Genomic DNA, 15,818 nt, shown 5'->3' with positions numbered 1-15,818 from the left:
TCTGCCCGAAAGCGACAATATACTGTGTGTGTGTGTGTGTGTGTGTGTGTGTGTGTGTGTGTGTGTGTGTGTGTGTGTGTGTGTGTGTGTGTGTGTGTGTGTGTGTGTGTGTATATATATATATATATATATATATATATATATATATAATATGTATATATATATATACTAGATAGATAGATAGATAGATAGATCGATAGATAGATGATCTACCTTTCTTTTTATAGACTAAGCCGTATTGCAGCTTTAATCCAATATGAATGAAAACGTCACAAATACTGTTTTCATCACAACAAACCAGTGTCTTCTTCAGCAAAGAGCAAATCAATGTCACTTATTTTCTATTTAACCCTCGCCCTTTCACACTGATGCCTCTATTTTTGCCTTATAAACACTCTCTCTCTCTCTCTCTCTCTCTCTCTCTCTCTCTCTCCCTGTCTGTCTGTCTGTGCTGTCTAATCGCTTTCTAAAGCACTCAGCGCTTTAACATCCAAGTTCAATGGAACAGAGTAATTGCAGGCCTGCGGGCGCATTCCCTGACGTAATATCATAATAGCGTTATACACATTAAGGGCGCTGATCGCACTGACTGTAATTTCCTGATGTTTAAAAGAAAAAAAAACGTGCTGCTCAGCGCTCATGTGCACGTTATCTCTCTCTCTCTGTATTCTCAGATGCCTATCCAGTGTCAGAGGTGGTCTACACGTGGACTCAGGGAGCTGCCAAATCCGTGGTGGTGGCAGAGGAGGGGTCGCGACTCAATCAGTACCACCTGATTGGCCAGACCGCCGGCACGGAGGACATCTACACCAGCCGAGGTACGGTTATGCCTAACCTCGTTCCCAGCCTTTTGTCATCTCAAGAGGAGAAAAACCTGGTAAAGAAGTATATAGGGTGGGACTTCCATTGTATGAACTTCCCCTGGAAGCTGTCTTCTTCGACCAATCACAACACGATTGTCATGCCTTTGGAATGTGCACAGATCTGCGGAGCATCAACGTAACTTCCTTGGGCAGTACTTTCTAGAGACTTATAGTAGCTGTTGTTGCACAGCATAGGTTACGCCCAACCACAGAGGGTGTCCATTCCTCTCGTGTCAGGTTCTCAGTGCTGTTATTACCTCTTACAAGAGAACTATACAGCAGTGGTGGGGAGCCTTTTCCAAGGCTGGCGTGATCACCCGGTACCAGACAGTGAAGTCTTATCATAGGCTCCTAATTAGAATAATACAAGCATAGACTAAGTCAATAATGTAACCAATTGTAACCTGACATCCCTATTTTGGGCATGTCATTAGGCAAACTAGAACCAGGAGACCTGGTACTGCCAGACCCCTAGTGGTTGAAATCTGAATGGCCGGACTTCGCATGACGTGTGTGCAGAGGAAAAGAGGGACAGAAAAGAGGGACAAAAGAGGGACGAAAGAGGGACAAAAGAGATCTATGTATGTGTCTGTCTGTGTCCCTTTTATGCCCATATATGGACAAAAGAGGGACAAAAGAGCGACGAAAGAGGAACAGACAAAGCCTCATGTAGGCCGACCCTCTGGGTCTGGCAAAAATGTCAAAATCCTGTATTAAAATTGGCTAATGGGATCGCGTCATCACGCTCATGTCACTAGCCATACTCAGCCATAACCATTATGAGGAGTTCCCAATGCAGCTACGCCCAAATTGAAGTGTGTTGTCTAACCTCAATGTGTTCTCATGGCATCAGGTGCAAACAAATCAGTCAGCTCCATATATGGAGCTGACTGATTTGTTGGCTTTAGAACAATCACTACCATATGGTGTTTGGGTTGATAGTCATGACCAAATATGGCACCGGCCGGCTGGCGGACCACAACAACAGAACGGTGTTCAGGTAGTGGCCCAAACCTCTAGTATTTCAAAAAATATCTCTACAACATACATGGGCAACTGGCGGCCCGGGGGCCACATGCGGTCCCACCTTCACTTAATGTGGCCCACAGGTTAATATCGGAATACTGATATATTGATTTCAGCTGTTACAATTCCAAACATGCAAACATGACCCGCCTTAATTACTTCAGTCTATATTAGTAGCTTATTGACTAGTATTAATTTTCTATTGTCTTTTTTATGTCCAATGTATTTGTATTTAAGTTCATAAAGTTAACATTTAACAAATTAACAAAAATGTTACTTTTCAGGATTCCAATTCAATAATATCAAAAAATAATTCAGGATTCCAATTAAAAAATATCAAAAATAGGAGATCTACAAGCTACGAGCTTATAGATTGGCTATTTTTGCTACTTTTGTGACATAGAATGTCACAAATAGAATAGAATAGGCGAAGTTAAAAAAGACACCTCGCAGATACCAGGTGTCTGCTAGACATACAGTATGCAATGTGGCCCTCTGGAGTGAGTGTGGATATATAGTGTGGCCCTCTCCATCATCAAAGTTGCCCACCCCTGCTCTACAAGCTTGTTTGGTTGTATATCAGCAATTTTCACTGTTCCTCCTACGACGAACTACAGCATATAGGGCTTTACTTGTTAACTCTTTGAATGCCAATGACGAGATTTCTCGTCATATTTTGCTATATTTTGCTTTTAGCGGCGCTAGCCGCTCTATACCTTTAGGTATAGAGACGATCGAGAATCCAAGAGTCCGTTAAGGTTCTGATTGGTCAGGCCCGTCAAGGTTCTGATTGGTCAGGCCCGTCAAGGTTCTGATTGGTCAGGCCCGTCAAGGTTGTGATTTGTCAGGCAAGGGGACTATTCATGACATCACTATGATGTCAAGGTTTATTTTTTATTTCCTCATGTTTTTTTTTGTATATATTTTTATTTGGCTAAAGTCTCCTTCTAGGTAAGTTATTTAAAGTTAGATCCTCAATTTAACTTTATCTGTCGTCGACGCTCTGATTGGTCAGACCCGTCAACAAAGTGATTGGTCAAGCTTCACATGACACATGGCTATAAACACATTATAAACACATATCGATGACATAATGTATTCAAAGGCGCCGCTACCTTCACACAGGGTGTGATTTTTACCAATGAGAATGATGATATATTTTGTTTTCAGTGGCTTTACGCTAGATGGCGCTGTTCGCTAACAAATGAGTGACCATTTCATTCTCAGTCACACAGATCCAGGAGATCACGTGATCGCAAGACCTCCTCCACCATTCACTTCCTTGTTATTCAATTTGGAAAAACGCCTTTTTCTCGCCTCTCTGGATTTACTCTCAATTTTTTACGAGACATACTATATTCAACGGCCAATAACAAGTGAACGGGGGGTCGCGATGACATTTCTTTTTTTGCGGAAGCACAGAGAAATCCTACGTGTTTAGCAACGATCGGGGGATCGATCATACTGGAGATAAATATTCTGTGACTAGTTGAAAAGGTAAGGAAAACCAAAAATCGCTGGCAGTGGCTTAGCACATGGGTTCCCAAACTTTTCAGCCCGCGACCCCAAAATAATGCGGAAATTGACTCGCGACCCCACCTAAACCTGGAGGTCATTTATGCACATAAACTTGCACGTTCGGTGCGCATTTGTAATGTATTAAAATGGTAAAATGTACCATTTGTGATAATTTTTAGATTGTAATTCATCCATTCTGTTGAATCGCGACCCCACGTCAGTCTCCCGCGACCCCAAGTGGGTCGCGGGAGACCCCTACTTTGGGAACCCCTGGCTTAGCAAGCAATGTTTTATTTCTGGTAGTCAGAAAGAGTTAATAATAATGATAATAACAAAGAATGAGTGAATAATACAGGTATGAAATTCAGACTATCCGGGGTGAAAAGTGTTATGTACATCACACAATAATGGCTAATAAAGTCTGTTTTTGATCAACTCAACTGATCACCTCACTAGCCCACTTTGATCACCTGATAGATCAAAAAGAGGCGGTCACTCCTGCTATACAGCAACCCAGACTATCAGCACCTCAGAGGCGGCCCGGTGTGCCCCCAGCCCCATTCTTTAGCTTGGCTGCATTGTTATTGTGCTGTGTGTCACCTAAAGCTGGTGTGAGGAGAAAATGTTTTCAAATCAAGCTGGAGACAACAAATGAATCGCAAGGATTTGAGAATGCCTCCCACACACAGCCAGCTGTCTCCAGGGCTGCTGAGGGAAGAGAGAAAGAGAGAGAGAGAGAGAGGGGGGGGAGGTAGAGGGGGAGGGAGTTAAGGGGGGGAAATCACTTATCCCTGGTCTGAGCCAATGGGTCTGCAGGGTTAATCCTTATGCAGGCCCATCAGTTGTGCTTTTACCGAGTGACGTCACCTGCCGCAGGATTGGCTGCCGTGGGAAGAGACACGTGGGGGAAGCCGTATATGTGTGTGTGTGTGTGTGTGTGTGTGTGTGTGTGTGTGTGTGTGTGTGTGTGTGTGTGTGTGTGTGTGTGTGTGTGTGTGTGTGTGTGTGTGTGTGTGTGTGTGTGTGAGTGTGTGTGTGTGTTTGTTTGGAGGGGGGAGCAGCATCTGCTTAATACTGTTATGTAAAGAGGTATGATAATACACTTTTGCTGCCTGTCAGAAGAGAGGTTATTATAGGGTGGGGTTTTTGCGTATAATGCTGATATGTTACTTTAACCCATATCTGCCAAGCAAAGATGTTGGCGTGGGATGGCGTATTAGCACTCTGTCGTCCGCAGTGCCTTTTAAACGCAATCAGCTGCGGTCGATCTAAAGGTGTTCGCAGGGTCCTCCCCTATGAACACGGCTCTGGAATGACGGTGAAGTCATCATCATTACGCTCAATAAAAATTCCCATCTGGCGTCAGCCTGAGACACACATTGGCCATGATTCTGTCTCCCATCTTATTCTAAACGCCCACCTGTAACCGTAACCCCTTCCCATGGCTTATGAGGGAAGTCACGGAGGTCTCAATTAGCGTTGCTAATCTGAGGTGCAAACCCTCTTTACAGGGTCCAGAATAGCTCAGCCAAGAGCTCACAGCGGCCTTTAACCTGACAGGTTAAGCTGATGAGAATGAACATAATAGACAACAATGTTACACATTCTCAATTAAAAAAGAGAGAGAGGAGCAAACGGTGACATTTTATGGGCACAGGGCCTGCTTGGAATCTCGGGCCACAACTGAACCTTTAACAATATAGATATAATCTATAAACCGAGGCTTGTTCGAGTAATTCCAGAACTGCCATGCAGTGCCAGCTCACGCAACCCTACAATGTAATACCTGAATAGCTAAGGAAGCATGACCCCAGAAGTTCTCCCACTCTACTCACCAGTTGACCAACATAGCTGCGTTGTTCTCCGCGATGAACGGCAGCTCCCCGTAAACGCTCCAAACATAGAGCAATAAAATCCACCAAAACCGCATTGTCGCGCCTTCTCAGAATTCCATTCAGGTCCAAGCATAGATGGCAGTCAGTCGTCGTGAGCAGGGCTCCTCCTGTCGTCCCAGAGCCGTGGAGGCCCGCTGGGTACCAGTCATTGAAGCGCCCCTTTCACTGAAGACATTATGCCCTGGCTCTCTGGATCACACAGAACCTTCCAAAAAGTTGTCCCTCCGGTCCCCCTCAGCCCCCCTCCACGCCAGGCATCTGTGCACCTGTCTGGGATCCCACCGCGGGTCAGAGGCTGTTTGTTTTGTAGTTCTAGCCGAGGAAGGATGTATGTCCCCAATCAAATGTGACCTAGCCCTGGAAGAGTGGGATGGAATGGTATGTGTGTGTGTATGTGTGTGTTGCAGAGAGAGAGAGAGAGAGAGAGAGACAGAGAGAGAGAGAGAAAGAGAGAGAGAGAGAGACAGAGACAGAGAGAGAGAGAGAGAGAGAGCTGCACGATGCAGATTGTGACAAGGGATTAGTGAGACACAAAAATCCGATTTTGCCAGGAGAAAGCAGCAGTCATCCGTGGATTTTCTATAGTTTATCAGACTCCACGGCTCGACAGGATTTTTTTTCTCTCTCCAAAGCATCAAATGCAATCTTCAGTTGGTCAATGGGATACAGATACAAAGAGACTCCCTCTCTCTTTTTCAACGATTTAGCTCAAGATGACACATATAAGCTACTGTCATTATGTGTACTTTTCGCTTTTGTGAAATATAAATTGATTTCGTCATGTATTGGTTTAGTATTTAACATTTAATCTCTTGATCTTAGTTAAATCATTTAGATAGATCTTATTTGTAATTTTCTGTATTTACATGACAGTAGGACAGTAGGACAGCTGAGAGGGAGGCACAGGAGGAAGAGCCTGTCAGGATTCATCTCTAAGCCAGCGGGGATACTGTAATGGCCGAGTTGTACTTGGTTGTGCGCCGTGTCACACACGAAAAATAGCGGATCTACAAGCTACTAAGTATAAATCACCCTTAAATGAATGTCTCAACCACCAGCACACAATCAACAGGCACAAATTACATTTTTGAAATTATAGTTAAATACTCTGGATTTTCATGTAATTCATTTTTCATTTAGCTTGTATGAACATGTGAAACAAGCTGCAACTTTGATAAAATTGTGTCCTCATACATGGATGCCTGCCTGTTTGTTTGAGGCTTGGTTTAAAATCAGTACATGGCAACCTTCTCTAATGTTATATTGAAGAGCTTTGAGTATACCATTCTTAACAGTAAACAACTTTGAGTACTGCTGTATTGTAATGTATTGTACTAGGACATTTTCGTATGGGGTGAATATACAACATCCCTGTTGTCGACGGCAAGCAGCGCCAGCGAGATATATGCACCCTCCTGTTCCCAAGTAGTTTTTAGTTTATATCGGCTTCTATCGGACAGCTAATTTCTACATCAGCTTGTTTGAGAGCTATTCTGATGTGTATGAAATATAGTCTGAGCTATTGAAACTAAAGGTATGTTATTGTGATTTGCTTTAATTGTTTGTGTTGTGTGTATTGTCACTAGTTATATATGTAATGCAGGCCTAGTTGAAACTAAATGTATGCTACTGCTGAGGTTAGAAGCACTGCTAAGATGTTCTTATTGTAATAGTAAACAACAGATAACAGTCAGATCTGAATGTGTAAACATAGCTACTGTGTCAACTGTGTAAGCGGAGGTTTGTTAGGGAAGCTGTTTTATCGTAATGGGAGGGATGCCCAAACATGTTGAGAGAGTCACACTGTGACTTCAACAAATGCATCATGTGTAAGTTGGTTGAATGTTCAAGGCCATAGTATTATGACTTTAAATCCAGTTCAAGATGGTGGGTATTTTGAGTATGACACAGGTGTAAGGCCATGGGGTCTGCGTCATACTAACCCTAAACCCTGACCCTAATCTTAACACCTAAACCTAAACATATACCTAAACGTTGAAATGCAACGTACCTAAAAATGTAAAGTTTTTGTGGTCCAGAAACGTTGTCATTGAACGTTTCTGTAGAAACAACGTTTCCTCTGGCGATAGGGTTGACATATTACTGGGCATTTTTGCCTGGTAATGATTGTAATCGTGTTGTAAGCTTGTAGATCACCAAATGTCATCACACTCACCTCACCTCTCTGCATGATGTGTTCCCACAGGTCAGTACACTGTAATGATGTGTCACTTCTACCTGAAGAGGAAGATCGGATATTTTGTGATCCAGACGTACATGCCCTGCTTCATGACCGTGATCCTATCTCAAGTTTCTTTTTGGCTCAACCGGGAGTCCGTGCCGGCACGAACTGTCTTTGGTGAGTTTTAATCACACTAGCTATACATTAAAATCCTGAGCGTAAATGTTTAACTCTTGAATTATATTACCACTCAAGGATTTTGCTGTGCAGTAATACTGTTACTAATAATAGGGTGAGTACAGCAATTTGCAATGGTCCTGGTTTTCAAGACACTCAAGGGACCAGTGCCCATGTACCTACTACTACTACCATGCAGAGTCCTGCAACGGGCGGGGTACCCGCGGATACCCGACGGGTACCCGCGTTTGATGGGTGAAAACGGGTGAAAAATATACTTTTATAAGTTCACAGGTACGGGGACAGGCGGTACTGAACTAAACGCAGATGGGTAACATTTTATTGTGAAAATCCGCCCAAACAACGTCACTTGTGTAACTTAACACAGCACAACGGCATGGAGCCCAAGAGGGAAATAGCAAGAGTCGCATTCTCCGGTTTATTTCCCGTTTCTGCGTGATGTAGGTGGACGCCTTTTTAGGAGACAGGAAGCAAGTTGGAGTCTATTGAGTCCAGATTGCAGCCTTAAAAACATTTATTGCCATGTATAAAGTGCATGATATTGATACAAGGAAGCGGCTAAATCTAGAGTGTGACCCCCCCCCCCTCCTGAAGTATGAACAGCTGTTCATTAAAGTCTGAGTACTGAAACTGCTGAAACCGCTTTCCTCCTCTAGGTGTGACTACAGTGCTGACTATGACCACGCTCAGCATCAGCGCTCGCAACTCCTTGCCTAAAGTGGCTTACGCCACCGCCATGGACTGGTTCATTGCTGTCTGCTATGCCTTTGTCTTCTCGGCTCTAATCGAGTTTGCGACGGTCAACTACTTCACCAAGCGGAGCTGGGCCTGGGATGGGAAAAAAGCAATGGAGGCCCAACAACCCAAGGTGTGTTTCTGTGTACATGGTCTTCACAAGTAGAGATGAGAAGTACCCTCCCATGTGGGGACAATCGTTGTAGCTGTCACTACTACAAAGGGCTACTTTAGGATCTAGGACTTTAGGATCCAGGAGTAGGGATAGAATTAAAAGCCCAATGTGTGATTGTTTTGAACATATTTCGTCTTACATTCTCTCTTCTTAAAGAGTTTGATTTGTAAATGGACATTCTAATGTTTACATTATTTCCCAACACATACAAAATGCAGCAAATAAATATTTAAAAGACAAATCTCCTTTCCTCCGCAAATACGTCTAAAAGCTCAGCTTGTGGCCCCTAGAGGTCGTTCTACTCCTTACACCAAACTGGACCAACGTGGTCTGAATCAACTGTGGCTGGAAAAAAAATAAGGAACATTTAAAATGACTATCAGCGCCAGAATGCCTTTAAAGCGGACAGCAACTCAAAATTATGGCCTAAGGTTGGCACAACATCAAAGGCCATGGTGTCTCCAAAACCAACAGGATTCATCCTGCAATCTACAATCAGATTATGAGACATCTTGTGTGCAAAGTTAAGATTTTTGCTACAGGGTGGCACTAGAATCACTAAATCGTGTCTCACTAATGGTTAGGGTTCAGCCCCCGGGGAGCCTGAACGGTGCTCAGTAGTTTCATGGCAGTCCATCCATTCGATTTTAGGATATCTTGTGTCCAAGTGGAAGTTTTAGCCTACTCGTGCCATTAGAGGAAAGGCCATGTATGTGGTCACCAAAACCAGTAGGTTTCATCCTGCAATCTGTTACCAGATTTAGTTGTGTGCAAAAGGGTCATTGGGTCACTCAAGTTTTGGTTGGAAATGTTGGCCTAAGAGTGGCGCTAGAGGAAAGGTCATGGGCTCACCAGAATCAATAGTGGTCATCCTCCAGGGAACATGAAAGTACATACATCTTTTTTTCGAGATATCATCAAAAAAAACATCTGTTGTCTATAGTGTTATGGGCTGTCCATACCAAGAACGATAACTATAATTAAAACTATAATGATGATGATGATGTGAGCATCTGATGAACAATAAACTGTAATCAGTTGTGCCAAGCATGCTCCAGCTGAGTCAGAGCCCCAAAATGGATATTGATTACTGCTATATGTTGCACAGAAAAAGAAAAACAGAAAACCTCTCTCCATGGACAATATGACATATGGTAGACTGGTCTCCAAGTACTATGATAATGGGAACTGCAAGTACTCTGACAACGGGCACAACATGGGGGCATTGCATAACTGGAGGGGCACGCGTTAACGGACATCGTTCCCAACGGGCATTGTTCCCAATGGGTATCAGCCTAGTTACTAAGCCTAGTTACCTAGTTAATAAGAATAATGATAAATAAAAGCTAAATATTGTAAATTATCTATCTGCTTTTTCTGACGACAAAAACTATTTACGTTGGTGCCTCCCAGCACGGCAAATTGGCTGCTGTCCCCGGGGACTGATGCAATATAATGTATATAATATATGCAATATACTGTATGGATAATCCAGCTTAGGTTATTATTTTTTTTACTATTATTTTAACCTCACTCAGTAATGTCACCTTCCATGTTGAACTGAATCAGCAACACTTTTATTGTCAGATAAATACATTTGCATGTACAGTAACAGTAATTTGATTACAGGATGATTGGGACTTTTAACCACTTAAACCCTCTAGACTTGGACATGAGTTGGCTCTGTACTTTTGGTGTACATTTTACAAAAATAGCTAACAGCTAATGTTCTCCCCAGAATATGAATTCTGAAGTTGGAGAGAGTTATTAAATTTAGTGAAGAAAAAAGTCCCTGAAGTTTTTGTTGAACTGGTGGAGTTGGTGAGACTCACGGCCATACGTGATCTAAATGGAGATAGACATCAGGTATGCTGAAGCACCGAAATGGAGCTGGATCAATAGAGGAGCTATTCATCCTGCCAGCGTCATCACGACACTCTGCCAGTTAATTATCGGCCATGTGCATCAATGCTCACCTTAGTTATTCAGTAGCCAGGGTGTATCTTGCTTGCTTGTGTGTGTGTGTGCGTGCGTGTGTGTGCGTGCGTGCGTGTGTTGTCCATGTTGAAATACTTTTTTATTATCTAGCAATAACAGAAAGTCATTATTACTTTGATAACACTACTACCAAATTTTCATTTTTGTGTTAAAGTTGTATGCAAAGATGAGCACATCTTTAAATACATTAATACACCTTTGGGCAATTAAGTGATGGGGTGACATCGGCTAAGCTATCTGTAGCAAGCAAATAGTTTATCTAGGAAATAGCTGGCTTTTGCATATTTTTTGTTCCTTGGTCTAGTTGCTTATCTTGCAGCTCTGGAATGTGCTCATTTGGTCCAATTTTGCTATATGTTTTCCCAATGGTGTCATTAAAATGTTTAATCAGTGGCCTTTGCCTACTAGGGTGCCTTCATAAATCAAAAATATTTATGTAAGAGCTTCACTCACACTCCGTACTTGCTCTGCGTTTTAGAACAAGCATAAATTCAGCTGTCTATGTACCAGCACTGATGGAGAAGTGAAGTTGAGCCTTTGTTATTTCATAGCAAGACAAATGCATCCACACCGAGACACAGTATTTGATTCATTTTCAGAAGAATGGCTCGACTTCCACTTTACCAGTCATACCACCAGAACAGAATAGAGATTACATCAAAATAAGAAGGAAGGCATAGGTTTCACTTGACAGATAATCCCACACAACTGAACTAGGCATGTTTTCATGCACATGTGGAATAAAGAACCAATTTGAATGATAGCTAGCTACAATTTATTGTGAACTAATGCCATCGTAGAATTGTCTCCTGGTTTATTGCAAGATGCAGTCTGTCTGTCTGTCTGTCGGTTCATCCAACCATTTGCTATCATCTGGAATGCCATGGAATGTGTTGTGCACCTTCATGCTGGCTGGAGTATGAACCCTAAGAGTTAATTACTCCACAACATTTCCTGTAACGCCTCCCTCAGGCCATAATTTCAACTTTGCATGCACACAATATAACTCATAATCACATTGACAGAATGCAGGATGAATCTTACTGATGTTTATGACCCCATGGCCTTTCCTCTGGCGCAGCCCTTTGGCCAAAATTACCTCTACAGTAGGAGCTGGTAGCAGGGCTTTTATCTGAATTGCATAATTGATCAATGCCTTTCTCTTATACCACAGAAAAAGGACCGTCTGGCTAAGAAGCCAAACAACGCCTGTTCAGCTGGAGTGAATTACGCACCCAACCTTTCCAAGGATTCTTCCATCTCCACCATTTCAAACAGTACATCCGTTCAACTCAAACCCTCAGAAACCAAGCCCCCAGAACCCAAAAAGACTTACAACAGTGTGAGCAAGATCGATAAGATGTCCAGAATAGTGTTCCCGGTTCTCTTTGGAACGTTCAACCTGGTCTACTGGGCCACTTATCTCAACAGGGAGCCAGTTATCAAAGGAGCCATGTAAACCTCCATAGCCATCCCTCTGACGCCCTACTTCAGGTGTTTAATAACTGGAACAAAATCCAAAACCAATACCAAGCACCTAATCCTTATTCTTACCATCGGTTAGTGGATTTATTTTGTTTTTTTCTTTTAGTTTCTATTTCATTGCATTACATCGCATGTTCATAGCTTTAGAAAAAAAAGAAATATTGCCATGTTTGCCTTGCCTTTCTACTTGTACGATAATCTACTACTTTCTTTACAGCCAGTTAAATTATTTCAGTCTCATGGTAGAATTCCAATCACTGATTAGTTTCTGCCACTAATTCTAAAGAAACATTTAGCATTTGGCATCTATATATTTTTCCGTAGTCCAGGTGGCATTGAGAAGTGCAGCAAGGCCAAATGCTATGCAAAACATTTCTACTGTGTTATTACTCTAAAGCCTGATTTATCCATAGTTGTCAGTGTCTCTGGCCAAAAATAGCTACACACTCACAACGTGCCACGATGCAACATGTTGTGAGCTTGTAGATTAGCTGTTTTCAGTGTGCGACGTGGCACACAACCAAGTATAAATCAGGCATATGTGTGCTTTTTTCTTTGGAAACTCTTGCTTTGTACAAACGGGTCATGCGTTCTGATGTGCGAGGCTCAAGCCCAGGCACACGGAACCTTGTTGTTTGTCAAAAGCAGAAGAATAGCCATGCGAAATGTGTTGCCTTCAGAGTGACAACTCATTATGAACGCACTGAAACCTCCCGCAATTACCTTTTTCAAAAGCGAGTGTTTAGAATTGTCATTGAATATCATTTAATGTGATGTGCAGAGAATTTCATTTTGTGATAGTGGCAGCTTTTGTTTTCAGGTTGTGAGAATCCTGTATGTATGTACTGTATGTATGGTTGCAGTTTAGGACTCTCGTATACATAATGCCCTGCTTTTAAATAAGCACCATAAAGCAAGTAAGATTAGCTTCTATGTTATGCAGAAAAAGCAACATGTTACTGTAGTCTAGTGCTTAAGTGACTGGATGTTACAGAGAGATAACGCAGAATAGCTTGAGCTTCAGCGGTTTTCACAGAATATGCTTTTTCCTCTACATTTTTGGCTTTTTAAGTAACTCGGTTTATGTTTTTTATAAGCTTTGATGATACATTATTCTTGATGAACATTTTGATGCTTTTGAACAAGACAACTTTTTTGTTATGAAGTAGGTTAGTTGCTGTTGTATCTGTGAACATACTGAAAAGAAGCTCTACCTAAATGAAGAGGTATCGAGTTTTTTTCTTTTCTTTTTTCTTTTTTAACTACAATGACCAGGCTGTTTTGGGGAATTTTGGAAATTATTGTTTTCATTATATTGAAATCTCATCATCTTTTTGTTATTTTTAATTTTTCAAATGTTCCAGGCGAAAACAAGATCCAAAAGTCATTAGAAATTAGAATAAAAACTTCAATGATCCTCAGTGTTTATGTATCCCTTTGTAACTCAGAGAGTGCCATTTGTACACTCTCAGAGTTAGATGTAAGGTCTTTACACACTGTGAGCGAGACAAATAAACGATCGGAAAAGCATTGGCGAACATTTCTGCAAATTAATCGCACAAAAGAAAAATGCTAGTGATGTGTAAGGACCTTAAGATTTTACTGTGTGGACACAAGTGCAGCTTTTTATATGATACATTTCACAAAGACCTCGTTACGGTTTGCAGAATACACCGTACAGAAGGGTTAGTTTGCACAAGTTTCACACAATTTAACAGTGAGATCCTATTGTATTGTCCCAGCGAGGACATCGGTTAGACGTTTAGAACAGGGCTGGAATGAAACTGAAACATGGTCTACAGTCTGTTTTAGTGTGTGAGTGTTGACTCTTAATAAGGTCATGGATCACCTCAATTGTATTATTACATTCAAGGGAATTTATGTACAGTACAGCTGTTCTTTAATGCAAATGTCTGAAGCAATAAATACATGCTGGTCTAGATAATGACTTCTATCTGTGATAGCCTATAATTTCACCCTCAAGTTCTTGTCTTTTTTTTAGCTGGGTTTATTACCATAAGTTGATATTTTGCCAGTATTTTTTTCTGTATCTAGCCCTATATTCTGTGACACATTTCACTTGTAATTGGTTGGAATATAATAAATGCACCGCCCCTTCCTCTTGGGAATACAGCACTTTCTTATTGTATTTTTTATATTCATCTTTCATTATACAGTATATAGATCTTGTTGGAAATGGCCTTTGCAGAAGACCAATTCTGGGACATTGTATATAAAAAGCTGAGCTTAAGAATTTTTCAAATTGCGTGTATACACAGTCTTTACAAATGACTACTGCTGAGTAACGGTAAAGCATCACATACCTGTCGTCTAAAAACATTCCTGGGGTTTCTGAGGGCACCAAGCTTTGTTTCTCCACATTATGAGGGTCACAAACAAATTGGCAATGATCAAGGCTTTTATTAATTGACAAATAAAAGGGACATACTGTAATTTTATTAATAGTTAATTACATTTTTGATTTAGATAGATGGATAGATGGAAAGATAGATAGATAGATAGATAGATAGATAGTGTTTCTATAAATACCTCTTGCTATTTGTAAAACAGGCACCATGTGCAGTTATTCCTTTGATTATAAACACACATTCGGTGGGGGTCTGTAGCTGTGACATCTGGCTCACATCTGTTTGTGGAGGATTTAGCTCCACTTAAGTTGCTTTTTCCATTCGGCATGACGATACTCCGCTCCAATTTAAGCTGTCACTGATGGCAGGGGCTGACTGCAATCACATTGTACATGTATTTCCATACACCCTGAGAAGCTCAGAGCAACTCGTGTTCTCTCCACACATGGACAGTACTCTTAACATCCCACCATCAGAATGATCATCACACCACTTCCAGTGTAGGCTACTCTCCCATGACCTTTGTACACATATTTGCCCGTCGGTCTTTACCTCCAGATGCAGCCCAATTAAATACCCTATTCTGGGCATGTCATAATAGGCAAACACACAACAAAGTATATCGGGTTTAAGTGATTAAAAATAACAGAGTATACTTTGTGGTACAGATGAGCAGACTGAGCACGACATAGCCCAGAGAAACTGAAAAAGCTGAATGACAAGTTGCATCACCACTTGTGCCTTGTTACTGTGGCTGTGAAGCATTTCCCTCTGCCACAGTATCTTGAGGAATGACACTCATTTAACTGACCGGAAACCAGTGTCAAAGCCTAGGTTACGGCATGATACACAACTCATCTGGTCCTGAACTCACAGCTGCAGTTGTTTTAAATGTACAATGTAGGTCACACTGTGTATAAAGAGCCCCCCCCCCATGGCGTATCACTCCATAACCCGTAGTATCACTCTTCATCCACCTAAAGATGGAACCCTCCTGCTGGCTTCTTATTTTCATCCATAATCTTTCTGCAACCTCCACCAAAAGTTTTTTTTTAATTGCTTAATGTTTCAAATATTAATAATTAATAGACATTTTTAGTATTTTAAATAATAATGTTCACTTCATAAACTGAGGCTGTGTGAAATAAATGCAAAACAGAAGCAATGAGAACCGATAAGAAATTGTATTATAATAATAATATAAATAACAACAACAATAGTAATAATGATAATAAAAATCGGCGCTCGGGTGGGGAAGTGCTAAAGTCCCTGCCCACCACCATGGAGGTTGAGGGTTCGAATCCACCGTGGTGCATCCGGGTTTGTCGGGCGTCTATGCGAACACAATTGGCCCGTGTTCAGGGGTGGAAAGCT

General features: G+C 41.6%; 2 protein-coding genes across 2 annotated transcripts in view; one reads left to right on the top strand and one right to left on the bottom strand.

The window, feature by feature from the left end:
- The window catches only part of gabrb3 (gamma-aminobutyric acid type A receptor subunit beta3), a gene marked incomplete at both ends in the record, with an annotated part of 103,219 nt that extends 97,882 nt beyond the window's left edge, over positions 1 to 5,337 (bottom strand). Inside the window, one exon of the mRNA XM_084067848.1 lies at positions 5,243 to 5,337. Within this exon, the coding sequence (XP_083923974.1) occupies positions 5,243 to 5,337 (95 nt within the window). The remainder of the gene's footprint in view (positions 1 to 5,242) is intronic.
- The window catches only part of gabra5 (gamma-aminobutyric acid type A receptor subunit alpha5), a gene marked incomplete at both ends in the record, with an annotated part of 55,807 nt that extends 43,758 nt beyond the window's left edge, over positions 1 to 12,049 (top strand). The window contains 4 exons of the mRNA XM_084067851.1: positions 675 to 818; positions 7,509 to 7,661; positions 8,339 to 8,550; positions 11,765 to 12,049. Coding sequence (XP_083923977.1) covers positions 675 to 818; positions 7,509 to 7,661; positions 8,339 to 8,550; positions 11,765 to 12,049 — 794 coding nt within the window. The remainder of the gene's footprint in view (positions 1 to 674; positions 819 to 7,508; positions 7,662 to 8,338; positions 8,551 to 11,764) is intronic.
- Between the last annotated feature and the right edge of the window lie 3,769 nt (positions 12,050 to 15,818).

This window comes from Gymnoscopelus microlampas, assembly GCF_963454915.1.
Source record: "Gymnoscopelus microlampas genome assembly, chromosome: 9".
Classification (NCBI taxonomy): domain Eukaryota; kingdom Metazoa; phylum Chordata; class Actinopteri; order Myctophiformes; family Myctophidae; genus Gymnoscopelus; species Gymnoscopelus microlampas.
This window is presented reverse-complemented; position numbering and strand designations above follow the sequence as displayed.